Source organism: Lutra lutra, chromosome 11 (assembly GCF_902655055.1).
Source record: "Lutra lutra chromosome 11, mLutLut1.2, whole genome shotgun sequence".
NCBI classification, from domain to species: Eukaryota; Metazoa; Chordata; class Mammalia; order Carnivora; family Mustelidae; genus Lutra; species Lutra lutra.
In genome coordinates this window covers 96,446,482-96,465,807 of record NC_062288.1, presented here as the reverse complement: position 1 = coordinate 96,465,807, position 19,326 = coordinate 96,446,482, and the positions used below count along the sequence as shown (strand labels likewise).

At 48.3% G+C, this 19,326-nt stretch overlaps 1 protein-coding gene and 1 gene segment (V, D, J or C); one reads left to right on the top strand and one right to left on the bottom strand.

Annotated features, from left to right (window-relative positions):
• Positions 1 to 3,081: 3,081 nt before the first annotated feature.
• LOC125080534 (T-cell receptor beta chain V region E1-like) lies at positions 3,082 to 3,977 on the bottom strand. The segment is given in 2 exon segments: positions 3,082 to 3,578; positions 3,838 to 3,977. Coding segments are annotated over 2 exon segments (552 nt in total).
• A 4,526-nt stretch (positions 3,978 to 8,503) lies between these two features.
• On the top strand, positions 8,504 to 15,934 carry LOC125081162 (putative DBH-like monooxygenase protein 2). The gene is made up of 13 exons (XM_047695679.1): positions 8,504 to 8,791; positions 9,676 to 9,822; positions 10,322 to 10,483; positions 10,705 to 10,788; positions 11,534 to 11,701; positions 11,898 to 12,000; positions 12,183 to 12,349; positions 12,683 to 12,774; positions 13,002 to 13,098; positions 13,240 to 13,299; positions 14,402 to 14,532; positions 15,187 to 15,301; positions 15,598 to 15,934. Exons 1-13 carry the CDS (start codon positions 8,504 to 8,506, stop codon positions 15,838 to 15,840), a joined length of 1,857 nt encoding a protein of 618 aa, XP_047551635.1. The 3' UTR covers positions 15,841 to 15,934.
• Positions 15,935 to 19,326: the final 3,392 nt, after the last annotated feature.

The following is a 19,326-nucleotide window of genomic DNA, read 5'->3' as shown; positions in this document are numbered from 1 at the left end:
TATACGTTCTCCTCAGTTTAGCTAACTGTTAATCCATGTTGGGATTCATTGTCTACCAAACCCAGTTAATACAGTTTATTCTTAACAAGCCCCATTAGTGTGTTATGGATGTATGTGTGCTTAAACTCAAAAGACTTGCATGGATCCTGAAGCTCTAAGAATTATTAACCCATTATGAACTCTCTCTTCCCAAGCCCACCTCTATCTAAGCCCCTACCTTCACATTAGACCCATGCTGGCTCTCCTGCTCAGGGGCCTGAAATGATAGCATAGGGGCCATAAAGACGGGCTATGTTTCTGTTCAGGGCTCAGGAATCTGAATTATAAAAAAGACACTCATCCTACAAGTGAAACTTTGAGCTTATGCTTTCTGCTCTCTGAGGAATATGGAGAGTAAGAAGATGGGTGAAGAGAAAACACGCCTCATATTTCTTGAAAGTTCACACCATATTTATTAAAATAGTGGGTATTCTACACACGTATTGATTAATCGAGAGGATGACTAAGACAAAGGAGAACAGAGAGATGGCTGTCTTAGGTAACGATACTCACCTGGCAGCCCTAGAAGTCCATGATCTTAAAACGAATCCAAACTATGGCGATACGACAGAGCAGAATCCAATTTACACAATCATAATATATGTTACTTTCCCCTCTGAAGGATTGGATGTAATTAGTATAATCCTGTCTATTCCCATCTGGACCTGTTGAACCCTAGGACGCATCTGTGGGGCCACTGAGTGTCTTTTCAGGATGCTCACCTGACCTGCTACCACATCACATGTGGACGTCCTTGTGCTCTTTGACCACATCTGCAACATGACAGGCGCTGCCTTTCTGGAAGGGACAGAGATGCCTGCCATCTCACACCTCCCTCGTGGCAGTGACAATACATTCATTACTCAACAAAGCAGCATCATGGCGTACTGAGAGTCATAGGTCTGACTCAGAATTCCTGTATTTGAGTGCTGGCTAGGTCGTCCCGGGTGTCACATACCCATTTCCTATGAAAACAAAAACAAAAATAAAATACAAAAAACTTGGTAGTACTTGTCTAATAGGGCACTTGAAAGTATTGGATGAAAAAAATGAAGTTTAAATATGCTTTAAATATGCTTCCCAGAGGGGCACCTGGGTGGCTCAGCGGGTTAAGCCTCTGCCTTCCGCTCAGGTCATGATCTCAGGGTCCTGGGATCGAGCCCCACGTCTGGCTCTCTGCTCAGCAGGGAGCCTGCTTCTCCCTCTCTCTCTCTCTGCCTGCCTCTCTGCCTTCTTGTGATCTCTGTCTCTCTGTCTGATAGATAAATAAAATCTTAAAAAAAAAAAATATGCTTCCCAGAGGCATGGACAAATCCCTCACACCAGCCTGTGGACAAAAGACTACATCACAGAGAACAGTATTTCCTATGTGGATAACGATGGTTAAGTAACATAATCCAATCAGGGGCTGCCTGGGTTGCTCAGTGGGTTAAGCCTCTGCCTTCAGCTCAGGTCATGATCTCAGGGTTCGGGGATCGAGTCCCACGTCGGGCTCTCTGCTAGGCAGGGAGCCTGCTTCCTCCTCTCTCTCTACTTGTGATCTCTCTCTGTCAAATAAATAAAATCTTTAAAAAAAATAACATAATCCAATCAAAAAGCGTTGTTTGGGCCCTTAACATCTGCCAATCTAGGGAAACTAGTTTAATCACCAAGGAATTAAGGGTCTAGGCGGTGGTATTAAGGCATAGTTCATGGTCCAAGTGAGCAGGACGGCATCTGGGTAGTCTCCACTGAGCTCCCAGGGACGGAAGTTCAAGGGGTTCATCAGAGTAATGGTGTCTTCCATCGCTCTGGTGAGTGTGCTCAGCTGTAGTTGTTTCCAGAGCTGCTAGCAGCGGACCTCAGCATTTCTTAAGAGCAGGTGGCCCAGGCCTCTCTGCCCGGCCATCTCTGTATTTAACAGCCTCTCGGTGGCCTGGGACCAAGGATTTCCCGGTGAGGGCGTTATCAGCGGTACCTTTCCTGGAGGGAGGAGACAACACAGGTATCCATTTGTCTCCAGAACTCTGGCCAGGCTCTAGACCTGCTCCCCATGACTGCTGTAGTCTTCTAGAGCTGAGCAGTGTTCACCATAACACCTGAGTGGAGGTATGGGGACGGTGAGAGAAGACACACCTGTCATCCACGCCAGACCCTGTCTGAGCAGATCATGGAGAGCTATGGGCTGATGGCGCCCCCTGGTGGACAAAATTGCTCCCTCTCCACAAGCCCTGAGGAAAGTGTGCTTGCCTGACGCTCTGGGACACAAAACCTCATCAGACTCTCATCAGAGACTGAGCTTTGAAATGACTTCTCATTCACCCCTTTCTTCTTGCCTCCCAGTTACCTGCTCATCTGGTCCACATGCTCTGGGAGAGAGCTGCTCCTAGCTAGAAGCAGAGGGGAGCCATTACAGCCGCCTTCTGGCCGCCCATCTCTGCAGGGCTCCCGGGATCTGGGCTTCTTCTCTCCCTGCCTGCTGCTTCTGGGCCATTCCCCTGGGAGCTGAGCCTTCCTATTCCACCCTCACTCCATGCATGGCCTTGCTCAGGTAGCAGACCCAGTTCTGAGCCGTGGCTGCTGAGTCAATGGTGAGCCCTCACTGTGGATCCAGACCCTGGTCCTCTCTAAGTCAGGGTCTCTCTGAAGAGCTTACTTTTTTAAAAAAGATCAGCTTGAGATGGTGGGGGGTGGGGTGGGGTGGCTGAGACGTTTAGGTGGCGAGCACCAAGTATAGGGATCAAACTGAAGAAGTGGGTGTTTATTCTAGGGGGTGTGAGTGAGGGGCTACACTCTGAGATACTCCCTCTTCCTCCTTTCTGAGCCCTCAGGATTTCTCCAGGTTTCTTTCCAGCACCCCTCTGGGCATTGACGCTGGTATTAAGAAGCATACGTTTGTTACCTGGGCATACCGTGGAGAGTCATGCCGTTTGATCCTAATAGCAAGCCTCTGAGCTGGGTCAAGTTACTGTCTGTACTTACAGGCACAGAAACCAGGGTTCGGGGAGATGAAGTCTTTCCCAGACCTTCCAAGGGGCAGAGCAAGGTCTGCAACGGAGCCCTTCAGAGGTTGAACTGGTGGTTAAATCGCTGTGCTAGGCAGGCTGAGCACTCCCGGAAGGGCATGGGAAAGCTGCAGGAAGAGTCGCTTGTAGAGAAGAGGCAACAGGGGAGCATAGGGGGTCGGGGAGAAGGAGGAGGTTGGGTCTGTGGTTGGCGCCCAGGATGGTTTGTGTTCACTCGTCCAAGGGGGGGTCTCTCACTGTGTGTACTGCAGGTGCAGTAGAGGCTTCTGCCCTGGGTCACATTGGTCACTTGCAGCCTCAGCTCTGTGCTGTCGACCCGCTTGACCCGGTAATCTGCTCCAGGACGGGACACAACCTCCTCATCCCCAGGACTCCGCAGAGTGGCCAGCACCTGTAGTGACCCCTGGAGGTCCTGTTGGTACCAGCTCATCCAGGGGTACTGGGAATTCCTCAGGATGCAGTGCAGGGTTTTAGCCTGTCCACGAGCTACCAGGACCCACCTGGGCCTTTGCTCCACCAAGCTCGCCGTGGCACCTGAAAAACACAGTCAGGCCAGGCTAAAGTTCCCGAGGGTAACAGTAACTCCCGAAAATAATTATCTGCAGCCAAATCCCAAAGAGGGGGAGGCCCATGAGCAATGCCAGCAGCAGACTCCTGGGAACAGAAGGAGTGCTTTCTGCGGGGGTGCTATGCCAGGGAGGGTCTTAGCAAGGCTGGGACCTGGGAGCAAAACTTTCTGTCCCTCTTTCCCTCCCACAACCCATGGACTGGCTTTTTCTGCCTGGCTTCTGACCTGTACTCATGGTAGCCATGAGCACCCAGCCCCACAGAATGGATGGCGGTCCCATTCTCTGGCCCCACAGGCTTTCTCCAGCAAGGCAGCGGGACAGGGCCAGAAGAACAGGATGCGGGTCTATAAGGTGACAATTAGTAGCTGACACCCTAGGCCTGAAACTCAAAAGGGAGGGGCTTTTCCAGGAAGCTCAATATTTTATCTCATTGTCTCACTGAGGTTCAAACCCCATGGGGTTTCCTGTTTCCTGCATGCCAACGACCCTAACACAGACAGGTGCACACTCCCCAACTTCACGGAGTGCCTTACTGAAGGTACGTGGCCTGCACCCTCTCCACTGTGCCCCGGAGAATCTGCACTGCACATCTTCACAAGGGATTCAAACATCTCAGTGCAAGTGAGCAGGCGGCTAGATTGAGTAAAGACTGCCCTCCCCGTATGCCTCACACATGCACAGAGACAGCCCTCAGTGGGCTCACATTTCCGATTCCCGTGTTCTCCTCTGTAAGGTCAACTAACAAATTAAACATAAGAGACTTAATTACCCCTGTTGGAAATAAGGGAAGAGACTTACCTCCTGTCCATTTTCTTAGAACATTTACTTTAGAAAACTTGTAATTTTAAGTTCTTTCTTTGAAATATATGCAAGTCACCCAGAAATGTTTTTCTCTAGGACCTGCAATGAATATCTTTGAAATACGAACAGCAAAGTGAGACTAACCTAATTTAGAGCACATACCTCACACCAAGATGTAAAATTATGCCCTGCCAGAGAGATAGGGCAAGATGACTTGCCCTCCGGGTAAACCTGGATGGGACCCCCAGTTAGCAAGTGACTCCAGGATGTCCTCTTCAGCCTCTGTTTTGAGGACTGGTTGTCACTTATCTCGAGAATGTGTATGTAATGGGTTGAGTCTGATGGCCTATACAAAAGGCTGGGATTTCTGCCTGTCTTTGCACTATCCTAACCAAATGCCTGGGATGTATACATATCACATTCTGATTTAATGCTTATTCAATAATAAGACTTCTTTCTTTCTTTTCTACTTCCGGGGAGAGGAAAGAGTTCTGATTTTTGGTTACATTTTCCCAACAAGGCGCAGTGCTGGTGCTACCTAGTGCTCTGGACTTCGGACTCAGTTTACCCATCTTGAGATGAAGATAATAATGAGAGTGATTTCATAGGAGTCAATAGATCCGTACACAAAAAAATTCTTGGAATACAGTTTGGCACAGACGGAGTCCTTAGTGAGTTGACTTCTGTCACGTCAGTGGTAAATTGCCAGTTCAATTTACATATGACAGGATTTATGGCAGGATTTACCTCCCTTTATCTCTCTCTTAGTCATCAGCTGAGATGAAAATCACAAGTTCTCATAGCTTTCTAACATTGGCAAGAGGAATCGTTTTCCAGAAAGTTTGGAAACCAGTGATCTGGGATATTAGATTAAAACAAAACAAAACAAAAAAACCCCTCTCAGGGCACCTGGGTGGTGCAGTCAGTTAACTTGGTCTCAGCTCAGGTCATGACCTCAGGGTCCCGGGATGGAGCCCTGCATCAGGGTCCTCGCTCATCAGGGAGTCTGCTTGAGGTTCTCTCTCCCTCTCCCTCTGTCCTTCCCACTCATGTTCCCTCTCTCTCTCTCTAAAATAAATAAAGTCTTAAAAAAAAAAAAAAAAGACCCTGTCTTCACCCTCAGCATTTGACAGGCAAAAACATGGGGACACATAGGGGTCTAGCAACCAGACTTTACTATTTCAAGACCTGGGATCGCACTGTATTCACATTGGTGCTCCCAGTGTGGAGTCTGAGCCTTACGGGGCCCTTGATGAGGGAAGAAGGGAGCCAGATGTAGCCAGGTGAGATCACGGACCCATCACTCTGGGGAGCTGACACATCGGGGAACAGCTGTGGCCTGACGTCCTGGGGCTTTGCGCCTCCCAGATGCAATATTTTTGTTAATCTGCTGACATATAAATACTTACCACAATATGGTTCATGTGGTTCTAGCAAAGAGTAACAGTTATTGATGCTGCGTGCTGACAACATAATACAGTTGTCTTCATAGCTTTGCAATCTCTGTGGTTCTGGATTTTTTTTTTTAAGATGCTCATTTTCATTATGTACAATTTTGGGTAGAAAGTGGATTTGTTTAATATTTTCATATCAGGCGACTTCAAATGTGCATAATCTAATTGTGCACAAAATGTCCATCTCCCAGCATTCCAAGTAACATGTGCTGCTTCTCTTTTGGCTTTTGCTCTCTTACCTCTTCCCAACCTCTTCTCTCCAGAGAGGGCGGGGGATGATACTCTGGGAAGCATTGCCCAAATCACACATCTTGAACACTAGAAATGTGTATGTGCCCACACAGAGGCGTCCTCACCTGGCAAGCCACGGTGCATCGCAGTCTGAGGTTACTGTGAAGAGAGTGACTCTGGGGATCAGGGACAGGCACTGGAAGAGGAGAGCAAATCATAACTGGCTGGGGGAGAGGTGAACAGGGAGAAAAAAGCCCAGTGGGTGGCCAGAGGGAGCCCAGGAGCAGAAACCCTGAAGCAGTAGGCACTGGCTCCCAGCTCCCTCCCTCAGGCAGGCACTCTGGCAGGTAGACAGATTTCAGGATAAGGGATTCTGGCCCCATCTTGGTTTACAGGGCTGGCTGACCTGTCTCCCTGTCGCTCCCTCCCTTTGCCTTAATCCCCAAATGCGATTGGGATCAGAGTGTCTCTGACACGCCTGTTATCTCCTCCCTGGATTCCTGCTCCTCAAGGTCAGTGCCTCCCCAGCTCCTCCTCTTGTCCTGGCCCTGCTCCCATCCTGGGCCAACCTCCCTGCTCCCATGCCCAGAGTTGGCATTATGGTTGCTGCCTTGGGAGATAGGTTTTTTCCTCCCACTGCACCCCAGTTCCTACTCAGGTGCTCACAGGAGCAGCCAACAACCTCAGCTGGGTCCTTACCAGCTTTGATGAACTCAGTAGAAAATGAAAAGAGTATGCATGCCCTGGGTGGAGGCATAAACAGATGCTCCAGGCCCTGTCCACCACGGTTGGAGCTGAGTGCCTCTGTGATGTGTGGTCCGGTTTCTGGGCTGGGGGATGCCTCCTGGGCACATGTCCTTGTTAACTTTTCAGAGCCTCTCCATTGTCTGTTGGAGAAAAGACACTGGGGTCAGTGAAGTGATTTCCAGCTTTGGCTCAGCTATGTCAGAAACTGGATAGAAAAAACACCAGGCCGTGCCCAGGTGGCTCCGTGGGTTAAGCCTCTGCCTTTGGCTCAGGTCATGATCTCAGGGTCCTGGGATCAAGCCCCACATTGGGCTCTCTGCTTCGCAGGGAGCCTGCTTCCCCCTTTCTCTCTGCCTGCCTCTCTGCCTACTTGTGATATCTCTCTCTGTCAAATAAATAAATGAAATCTTAAAAAAAAAAAAAAAAAAACGCCAGGCATACAATGAGATGTGTGTCCCCTCCCTAAGAAGCAGTCAGCAGATAACAACTCCCTCTATCAGGGCAAGCCGTACCAAAGCACTGCTGGTAGCTGGGCACCCTTTGGATGTCTGTAACCTAAGCAAATAATGGAAAGAGCGCTGGTCTGGGGGCAGATCCCCTGTGTGCCAGTGTTAATTCCACCTCTGACTGCATGGGGGATCAGGCACTACTCCTGTTACCGCTTGGTATTTCCTTTGCCTCATCTAAAAATTGAGTGAACCTAAATTCCTTTTCACTCTGGTGAAATATTCTAACATTCCTTCTGTGCTTTTATGGTTTGAAAACCAAAGCACTTGTCGGTGGGGACCCTGGGCCAAGCCCCCAGTGGAGTGAGAATCACTAAATGTGACTTCTCTGGCAGGCAATTCATGGAGGGAAAGGTAGAGCACCAATGATCCCAAGGGCCAGTTTACATTTATCTCCCATTCTCTCCCTCTTCTTCCCCTCCCCACTCTCCTCCTCCTCCTTGCCGCTCCCCAGGAATATGCAGAAACTCAGGGCTGACCCAGACTTGCCCATCTGGAAAGCTGATTATGGCTCCTTCACCTCTATGTGTCCTTCCAGGGATTAGTAGCAAAGACTCCTCCGGGAGATGGAAATCATAGCCTTCCCCGAACACCCCCTCAGAAACTTCTCTCCTTCCTCTGCTGCATGTCATCAGTCTCACCCTCACCCCCAGCTATGCCCCAGTTCCAGATATAGAAAATGCCCATAAAAACTGGGGCCTGGGGCAGGTGCCAGAGAGCAGAGTGCTCCGTAAGGACATCCAAGGATAAGGGGATGAGGGGTGCAGAAAGGGAGAGAGAGAGAAATAGAGATAAGGAAATAAAGAGAGAGAAAAAGAGACAAGGAAAGAACAGCAGGGAAAAACTAAACCCAGGGAGGACCCTGTCATGGGTTGGGGTGGAAGAGTCTAAGGACCTTCTCCTGAGAATTTCATGTCAAGTCCCTGCTCTGGGACAAGAGCACTCTGCTCTGCACCCTCACTGGGCACCCTCACCCCACACCTCCAGAGTTATGTAAGTGGCACCACTCTGAATCCAGAGGATAATCAGATCAGAAGAGCCCCAGTCTGTCCCTCCCCCATGGCACGGTGCCTGCCACAGGTAGAGGCACATATAAACCCATACTTCTTGAGTGTCCGTCTGTAGGAGAGATGCTCCAGACCCCAGGAGCCATGACCTGTGCCCTGCTCTTCAGGCTTCTCCTACTTATGGCCCTGGTGGCCTCCTCCCAAGGCAAACGCCTTGGCCCCACATCTCGCTTGCGTTATTCCAGGTTCCTAGACCCTTCCAATGTCATTTTCCTGCGCTGGGACTTTGACCTTGAGGCAGAGATCATCACTTTTGAGCTGCAGGTCCGGACAACTGGCTGGGTGGGCCTGGGTGTCACAAATCGCTACACCAGAGTAGGGAGTGATCTGGTTGTTGGAGGAGTCCTGCCTGATGGCAACGTCTATTTCTCGGTAAGTCTGAAGGTGATTCCCTTCCGAGGATGAAGGTCTCTTGCTGGGTTGAGGATATCTCTGGGTCCAGAAAGGATCCACATTTTCCAAACTTATCCAGGCACATGCCCAGAACACCAGCTGACTACTGATCTCTCCTTACAGAAATGGTCCATTGGATAGTTTCAAACTAGGTCTTCTGGACTGCATGGCCCTAAGATGCTAAGGAGTGGAACCACTGGACTGAAAGAGTCCTACACCACTAACTACAGGTCAATAGGGGAGAGTCAATGTTACCTGAGACCAAGTCTTCAGCCCTAATTTCTGTTAAACTCAGTCAGGTGGGCAACAACATGCAGTGGTCTAATCTCCACAGCAGCAGCTACAGTAATAATAGCTTAACATTGTTACGTACTCTTGATCAACCAGGCATTGTTCCTAAATCTTCCCATGTTAAACCTCACAGCCTCACTATGAGGTACATGATTACTACCCCATTTTACAGATGAAAAAGCAGCTCACCCATTTCTCCCAATCTCACCCACAGGAACTGCATTTAAATGGGTAAGTGTCAATGTTATGAGCCCCAAGAGAGGATAAATAGCATAGAGAGTTCAGAGCGTAAGGAGCTGTCAAGGACGCAGGAACACTAGGATTTGTTGACTTGAGATTTGGAACAGGAAAAGTAAATCAAGGTCAAGTGGTGAAACCCCATCAGACACTGTGTATCCCTCTGCCCCAGGGATCCATCCTATGCCATGCTCTGTTCCAAGAGCAAGCTATGAAATAAAGGACCAGATTCTGCTAATTTAGTACCTTGGGGTTACTAAGGGGACACCAGCTTCTCCAAAGTCATGATAATTGGGGCTTCCTGTTCTTACTCTTTGATATTCACTGGATCCCAGGATCAGCACCTGGTGGATGAAGACACCCTAGAGGAGGACAGGAGCCAGGATGCTGAGTTGCAGGGGCTGATGGAAGACGCCGTCTACACCACCATGCGCTTCTCTAGGCCTTTCCGCTCCTGTGATCCTCACGACCAAGACATTACGGTAAAACAGTAAGGGCGGGGGGGAGAAGCATTCAACTGTAAGCAGCTTTTCCTTTCAGGGATGTGGAGTCAACCCCAATCTAGAACATGGTCATAGTTCCTAGGGGTTCTGTCCCTCTCTACATTTCCAGGCACTGCCCCAGTTGTGCCCCTCTCCAAATCCACAAGCCCTCTGCAGAGTGATTCCCCCATAGATTAAGCACCCACCCCAACCTCCCTGGCTCCCCTCTCCAAGAACCTTCCTTGATTTCACTGAATTTTAGAGTGTCATTTCTCAGATGTGGACACAGGCATCGAGAGGGAATGTGACTTGCTCAATATTTCTAGCAAGTTGGCCCCTGAGGTAGAACTAGAACCTGACCAGTTCTGACCCCCAGTCAGGAGCTCTTTGCACTCCACTGTGTAGATGTGAGCAAGTGGTTTGTGTCAGTCCTTGGGTGTGGGTGTTTGCAAAGGGCTATTCATGGGCAGTAGCACCTCGATGCCTATGACACCTCCAGAGTGACACCATAAGGTTGTTGGCCACCTATGGCCTGGATGACACTCTGAAGCTGGATCGGGACCGTATTTTTATCAAGTCCATCTTCCTGCTACAAATAGTCCATCCTGACGACCTTGATGTCCCTGAGGATACCATCATCCATGACTTGGAGCTCACTGATGTAAGAGTCCTCTACCCATCCAGCCACCTCCAAGCCTCCTTCCCATCTTCCCACTCAATTTAGATCCTCCTTTTGCACCTAGTACTTAGTATGTTCCTTGAATTGAGGTTACTGTGACTTCTTATAATTCCCTGAGGACCACCAAGCTGTTCTGTCCCTCCCCTGTTTTCCCTAAGAGCTTCATTTCCAACCCAGCTCAGCCTTTATGTGTCCTTCTCCAGTTCCTCATCCCAGAGGATGACACCACGTATGCCTGTACCTTCCTCCCTCTCCCCATCGTTAGCAAGAAGCATCACATCTTCAAGGTACAGTGAACCAGACACTACTAAGGCAGTTGAACAGTGCAGTGGGCACAGTCAACTCTGAAGGGATGGTGTTTAGAAAATTGCTGAGAAGAAGCTGAAGAGAAGTAGTTTCATGCTTTCCTGAGCCCAAAACTATAACTCCCAGCACTTCTATACGAGCCCCACAATACAGCAGAGATTTTGATGAAGGTCATCAATTAGTGTTTCCAGAGAGCAAAGTATAATCCCCACCTTGGACCTAGAATTGTGCTCATTGTCCAGGAGGAAGTTCAGGCTCGGGGGACAGGGCCAAGGGCTGTCAGGTTAGTGAAATCTGGCCAGAGGGAACTCCAACATGGTCACCTGATTTCACAGTTGAGTTATTTCTAATTTTGATCTTACAAAAACTAGCAAATGTGTGGGAGCCATTTTTTTTCTTTAGAGGAGAATCCAACAAGTCATGTGCTCAGATATAGTGGACTGGTGAGGTTATTAAGGGAAAGTCAGAAGTCTTGGGGATATTCTTGGCTAGATTTAGTTTGTTGTGCATTCAGGGGAAGAGTTTAAAAGGGTGAGGGCTGAGAGACAAGTCAAACAAAGTGGGCGTAAGTGATGGGTTGGGGAAGAAAAACAGAGAACAAATAGAAAAGAAAGAGACAGGGGAAGGGGGGAAATGGGTATAGATTTATTTGGGGGAAAGAGGATGGGGGGAATAGGACTTGACATAGAAAATCTTGACCATGATCTGCCCCCTTCTCTCACCCAGTTTGAGCCCAAGCTGCTCGTGTACAATGAGACGATGGTGCATCACATCCTGGTGTATGCTTGTGGCAATGCCAGTGTTCTCCCCACGGGTATCAGTGACTGCTATGGAGCTGACCCTGCCTTCTCCCTCTGCTCACAGGTCATCGTGGGCTGGGCTGTCGGGGGCACAGTGAGTCCTGTGATGAGGGAACTAGGTGGCTAAGGTGGTGGGGTGCATGTTGTCAGATGACTGGGATTGCTGGATTGATGGCAGACCAGGAGACAGAGGAGGTCTGGGATGAGGGCCAGAAAACATGGGTCCCAGCGCCTATGGATGCACCTAGCATCCAGCTCTGCTTGCTGCCAGATCTGCTTTCATCCAACAGAGTTACCAGTTTCCAGATGATGTGGGTGTCTCTATTGGCACCCCCTTAGACCCACAGTGGATCCGACTGGAGATTCATTACAGCAATTTTCACAACCTTCCTGGTAAGTATCTAAAGCATTTATGGAGGAAAATCTGGTGCAGCTTCCTGATTCTTTTAGGTGTTGGGAAGCTGCTGTGGGTTGCACGCTGGCTCATTTTGGTCACATCCCTGTCCCAGCTTTCCTCTTGTTCTCACATTGTGACCAGCTCTCTTGTCCTCTGTCATTGTTCCATTCCGCACCAGGCATTTATGACTCCTCGGGCATCCGATTATACTACACCGCACAGCTGCGCAAATATGACATGGGGGTCCTCCAGCTGGGCTTCTTCACCTTCCCCATCCACTTCATACCCCCGGGCGCAGAGTCCTTCCTGTCCTACGGGCTGTGTAAGACAGAGAAGTTTGAAGAGGTGAAGCTGGGAGGCACACCTTCCCTGAGGTTCCTTGTTTCCCATCACAGATCTGGGCTGTGATGGGATCCATAAGCACATACACCCTGAGTCTGAGACTTGGACAATAACTACAACCTGGTGCTCAGGAGAACCACTAACGTGAATCATGCAAGAGGAGGAAAGAGTTGGGGCTTTGGGGACTGTGAGGTGGGGCGGGAAGAGGGTCCAGGAGGGCCCAGGAAGAATGAAAGGGGCTCCTGTCATTCATACAAGGAAGTTGTCAACTATTAAGGGAGGCAAATGGAGGAACAGGGCAAGATGCAAACCAGACGTGTCTCCTCCCCATCACAGATGAATGGGGCCCCAGTGCCTGACATACAGGTATATGGCTACCTGCTTCACACGCACCTGGCTGGCCGTGCTCTGCAGGCTGTGCAATACAGGTAAGGGAAGACATGGACTTGAAGCTTTCCCATCTGCATATGGGAACAAATTTGAGGATAGTTATTTATTCTTCAGTATAAGGTTATGCTTGGTTGGGATAGGAGGAGCTGGAACTATCCCTAGAATAGAGGTGGTCAGAATAAGACTGTGGAAGAAGTTTTCTGTTTTATGTGCAACCAGTCCCCCACCCCCAGCATGAGCTCATACACTGCTTTGTTCCCTCTAGAAATGGAGCACAACTCCGAACAATCTGCAAAGATGACTCTTATGACTTCAATCTGCAGGAGACTCGAGATTTACCTTATCGAGCAGAGATCAAACCGGTGGGAGCCTGTGGGAAGGCATGACTGGAGTTGAGGGAGGGGAGGCAGGATCAGAGGCCATTACTGTTGGCCAAGAGAGTTCTAAGGCTGTACCAGTCTTTCTGTGTCTTACTTTCAGCCTTCATGTTTCACTCTGAATAGGGAGATGAGTTGCTGGTGGAATGTCACTACCAGACGCTGGACCGGGACTCCTTGACTTTTGTAAGTAACTCCCTTCCCACCATGGTCAAGCACAATGGGCTCAGAATAGAGCCCATCCCTGGCCTTGGCTATAGAGTGACTCTGATTATTCTAACTGAAGCCTTTTTCTCCCTCCAATATTATTATCCACTCACATGGGGCTTTTCATGCTCTCACATCCCTGTGATTGTAGGATGTGTACAAGGATTCCCTACTTTTCCTGTCAATGACCAGTAACACCATGGGAAGACAGCATGCTATAATAAACCAGAGCATGGACTCATGGTCTCCATGCCTGGTTCCAAATGTCAACGCAATCACTAGCTTTCTAATCTTAGATAAGTTATTCAATCTCTTTGTGCCTCAATCTCCTAATTCATACAGGAACTAATAATAGTAACTCTTAAAATTGTTGTAAGAGTTGATTAAACTTTATAAAACATCTAGATCATTTCCTGGCTTATAGTAGATGTTCAGTTAGAGTTAGCTGTTGTTGTTATGGTCACAAGGAAACCCACTCCTTTTGTGTGTCAAGAGTGGTTCAGTGCTTATAGGTTTCCAAAGGGGTTGCATGCTATTGAGGAAGAAACTACAACCATATATATTATTACTATGCAAGGTAGAAAGTGATACATACTGTAAGACACAAATGGGGATAATGCACAAGGGGATTCACAGGGAAAAACCGTAAGACCCTCCTATGGTGAATTGAACATGTGACATATTTGAGTAGATCCAGCTTTAGACATGTAGAGATGAGGAATCCTGGAGAAAATCAAAAGGGAGTGACTTTTTCAGGAAACTCAATATCTTCTCTCATTTTCTCAACCATCTTGTCTTTTCAAACCAGAGCAGAGGCCATGGAAATGTAGAGGACAGGGCAGGTATTATTTCTTTGTATATAATATCAATGACTGTCCACCAATTGGAAGGAGAGGAGGGGAAAGGAAAGGGTGTGTAAGAAGTAGATGAACATTCATTCAGCTGGTTGTAGATTAAGGGAAAACGAAAACAGCATCATTGGTAGAATGACCACCTACACTATTTCCTACATGCCTTGTCCCCCTCTCTCTGCTTGCTTTGTGACTTTGTGTTCCATCTCTGTCTCTCTTTTCTTCCTCAGGGGGGCCCCAGCACCATTAATGAGATGTGCCTCATCTTCCTCTTCTACTATCCCCGAAATAATATCTCCAGCTGCATGGGGTACCCTGACATCATCCACGTGGCCCATGAGCTTGGGGAGGAAGTATCAGAGTGAGTCACCCTGGAAGAGAAGAACTTCAAGTGTGTGTGGGAGGGGTCTTGGTCTGACTCTCCTGTCAATGCTCTGACATAACACAGAATAGGGTTTTTTCCCCCCATATCAATGAGGTCATCCAGAAAAGCAGGTAAGAACTGACCTCTAAGAGTTAGATGACTTACATACAAATTCTCTGTCTGCCTTTATCTCATGTGCTATCTCACTCAGTCAAAGACTGTTTACTTAAGTCACTAAGTAATGACCCTTAATTATTTAGGGGTGAGGGTTGTCTCTGAGATTTGATGAAAGCCCTGAAACTCCTTTCCCAAGAAAATGCATATCTGTGCAAAGACACCCATTCTATATACAATTTCAGGGCCTTTACATGTTCCCTGAATCACTCAATCCACCTTCTCAGACTTCAAGGCTCCCAGATTAAGAACCACTTCTTTAAAGAGTCAGGAGTTTCACTTTTTCACTTTAAAAGAAACTGCTCATCTGTGAATTTTGCTATTTCTCCATCTGCCAAATTCATGGTTGTCTTATTGAATTGTGAGGCATTCCTTCCGGCTTATGCCAACATGGAAATGATGCTAACAAACATGAAGGTATTTTGTCAAAGCTTTAAGTTGACCTTAACCCATCGTGTGTTCCCCTGCCCACGGCAGCCCCATGGAGGGCATGATGGCCATGAACAATGTTGAGTGGACCCCAGAGAACATTAAGAAGGCTGAGAAAGCCTGCAAGGAGGCCCAGCAGATGGTGATAATAAAGACCATTGATGTGAGTGTCCCAGGAGACAGCACCCTCTGGGGATGGTACTGGGCTAAGCCAGGAAAAGAAGGGAGGAAGTCGGTGAATGACAAAGGTGGGAACACTGGGTCAAGAAGGAGGAGCTGGGGAGCAGAAAGATGCGCTGGTGCTGCTCCAGACTGTGGAGTGGTGTGGGGAGGGTGGTCTCCCAGCTAGTTTATGAGGCTGCAAAGACTGGGGAATCAGCAAGTAAGGGCTGAAGAAAGGAAATGAGTGGGGAAGAATTCTGTCTTTACCCATTTTCTCCCATTTTCCTTGTGCTGCAGGAATTGGTGGAAAACACGACAGGCTGGATTCCGGACATCATCCCAGCTGCTCGGGGACCCTGCTTGGAGTCCTCTGGAGGCAAAGTGGAGCCTCAGGACAAAACCCCTGCAGGCTTCAGGGCTGCACCAGTGGCCCTCTTGGGCTCCAGCACTGCTACCCTGAGGTGCCTCTCTCTGGCTGCCCTCTTGTTTGGGCAGGGGGCTCTTTCTTGGCTTCTTGCCACCCTGCAAGTTGGAGTCTGATACTGTCTCCTCATTTCAAATACTCAGGTAACTCTCTGCTCAGCCTTCTTCTTATTATCAAATATAGAAATTCCCCTCTGCTTGGGCTCTCCGATATCCCCTATCTGTGCCCCTTCCCATGACCCAGGCCACGACATTGCAGGCCTGGGGGTGTCACCTATTCCATAAAAGCTCTTCCATGCTGAGGGAAGCAATTCAGCCTCTCCATCTTTGAAAACACTGATGGGACCACATGTTTTCTGACAAAATCTGGATTCAAGGCTGGACCACTCTCTGAGAAGTCTGATGCTCCAGATTACCTAAGAGGATGCCAGCTGGGGAAGTGGCTTGCATGCAGTGGGAAAGCCCTCCAAACCCTCCCTTGCCCATGCTGACCATAAACGGGGCTCCTGATTCTCCTTTCTTAGGGCATTTTTTGCTCAACCCTCCCTGTGAGGCAGAGGCAGCAAGCCACATGTGGGATTGGTAGTAAAGGGAGAGGCTGTGTTTATAAAGGACAAAGCTCAAGACATCAGATTAAATAAAATTTAACTCGCTTCCTGTTGCCATCTCCTTCCTTTGAGCCTTTGGTCCAGGAGAGGAAGCTGTGAGGTGTCTCTAATGGTTCAGTGTAAGACATACAGAGGGTATTTGAGGATCCAGTTGCCCAAAAGGCAACATCAAATGCAGTCCTTGCTCTTCTCACCCGTGCCTCTGCTACCAGATGACCTTTGTTTATCCCATCAAGTGTCTCATTCTCAACACTCAGCTCACTAGGGGTCAAGAGCCTAACGGGCCAGGCAGGGAGAATTGGGCTCTGCAAACAGGTCAAGGCCAAGGTGGAGTAGGACAGTCCTTAGCTCTGGAGCCCAGGGCATGTCAAGAAGGTTCACGTGGACAGAGCAGGGTATAGACACAAATCCTCCGAGCAGTCAGGCTGCAATTTGCAACCACGGTTGAAAGGGAAGGATGCATTGGCAGTGGCTGTTCTGGGCTTCTGGGGGGTAATTCTGTTTTCTAAGCTCGAGAATCTATATAACACCTTCTCCTTTGAGATTTAAAGTCACAATGCCATTTTATGAATTGCCTTGCTCATTGTTCATGTGCTCTAGTAGGGACTCCTTCTCTGGTGATCCCAAAGTGTTTAGAGAAATCTTAACCCCTTAGAAACCAGGGATCCGGCCTCAGTAAATTGTTTATCACTGCTTGAGGGACCAAGCATTGACTGAATATCATAGCCCTAGTTCCTGGACTGAGGAGGTATATGCTAGATACTGAGCCCCTTATCTTTACTGTCACTTCTTCTGGAGAATTCTGGAGGCTCCATTCTAAGATGATGCAACATCTCCAGTGTTCACCTTCAGCTCCTGCTCTCAGTCCTGGATGTGTTCAGTACTTGAGGTCACTTCTGGGCCCCGTGATGTGTGAGTAGAGGGACTTGCTGTCCTTAAACCAAAGAGGTTTTTCAAAGTTTATGATAATGGAAAAAACTAGGCTCACCTGAAGCCAGAAGACTGTGTGTGCTCACTGTTGTGTATCTCTGTGGTCCCACCATTCAAGGGAAATGGAGGCGTTCCTTTTGGTCCTAAAGCATGGTTGATGCCATTTGGCAGTTGCCTGAGGTACAGAGATTGCCTTCTACAGCATGAGGAAACATGTAGATAAAGATGAGATGTAGATAGAAATGTGAAACAGGGGCGCCTGGGTGATTCAGTGGGTTAAGCCTCTGCCTTCAGCTCAGGTCATGATCCCAGGGTCGTGGGATTGAGCCCCACATCAGGCTTTCTGCTCAGCAGGGTGCCTGCTTCCTCCCTCTCTCTCTCTCTCTGCCTCTCTGCCTACTTGTGATCTCTGTCTGTCAAATAAATAAATAAAATCTTTAAAAAAAAAAAGAAATGTGAAACAACAGGTGCAGACCACTTTTCTCTTCACCTTGTCAAGGCTGGCATTTCTATTCCAATATTCTGTATTACTCCAAGGCTCCCAAACAAATTCATTCAACCCCAACCTCCAGATTTAAAACAATAACCAGGGGCACCTGGGTGGCTCAGAGGGTTAAGCCTCTGCCTTCGGCTCAGGTCATGATCTCAGGGTCCTGGGATCAAGCCCCGCATCAGGCATTCTGCTTGGCGGGGAGCCTGCTTCCTCCTCTCTCTCTGCCTGCCTCTCTGCCTACTTGTGCTCTGTCTGTCTAATAAATAAATAAAATCTTTTAAAAAAAATCCCTCTCTGGCTGGGTTTCAGACACCAACCCTTAGTTTACACTGCAGCTTTAATCTCAGGTCTACCCTGACAGGTTCAAGCCAGCTGGGCAGCTACCCCTAGGTTCTGAGCCAAAATCTCCCTGTGACTCCCTTTGCCCAGCTCATGGCCCACTGCAGGTCCCAGGCAACTCTGCTTTCCTTCCTCCTCCCTTGAATTTCTTGTTCTTGTTGGCCTCCCTTCATTCATCTTATTTTTCTTTCCATCTCCTGACTTCAGCATTTAGTGATCATGCACGTACTGAGCACCAACTGGTGTGCTTGACATTAGGTTAGAACAGGAACTGGGACAAACACCTGCTCTGCCCTTGTGGGGCTGTGGTCAAGTTTCTATGATCCCCTCAAGGGCCATTTTCTCCTTGGGCTCACACTATCCACCTCTGAGCTTTTCCCAGTGCCACTGAGTGTTTCCTCCCCAACTGTCTAGAGAGAGGAACTCTACTTATATCAACCTATTGGGAATGACGTTTCTATGGTTAAAAGGGATTAATTTACATTATACATATATGAGACAGAGAGCTCAGGCCAATACTTCTGGGGAAATGTTTTAAAACATTCATACCTAGGGTATGAGACTTGTTACCTCGAGGCCTTCCAGCTCATGAGCTTTGTGACTGCGGTTTCCTGATGACCTAATGACACACTGCAGGAGGAAGGGGCTCAGTGCTGAGGGGGAGAGATGACCCCCAACTTCCTCAACATTCTGTCCCTTGGGTCTGTCATCCCTCATCCCAGAGGAGTCTCTAAAGTCAGGTTGGCTCTGAGTGACTGAGACTATAGCTCCTTCTCCACCTTACCTCCTCTACTCAAAACCCCATATTAAAGGTGGAGGGTAAATAAAGGATTCAGTCCCTCGTTATTTTTTTCTGTGGTTTTTGTGAGGTCAAGAGGAACCATGGGCTTATGTTTACAATGACCCTGGTCTTTCTTACTGAATATTTTTTTATGATTTTATTTTATTTATTTACTTTAGAGAGAGAGCACACAAGTAGGGAGGGGGCAGAGGGAGAGTCTCCAGCGGACTCCCGCTGAGCAAGGAGCCTGACATGGGGTTGGATCTCATGATCCCAAGATCATGACCTGAGCTAAAATCAAGAGTTGGATGCTTAATTGACTGAGCCACCCAGGCACTCTTCTTGTTGAATATTTTGATGCAATTTCTAACTTATGGAAAAGTTGCAAGAATTCTCATATATCTTTTATCTAGCTTTATCCATTGTCTATATTTTGTCACATTCTTCTCTCT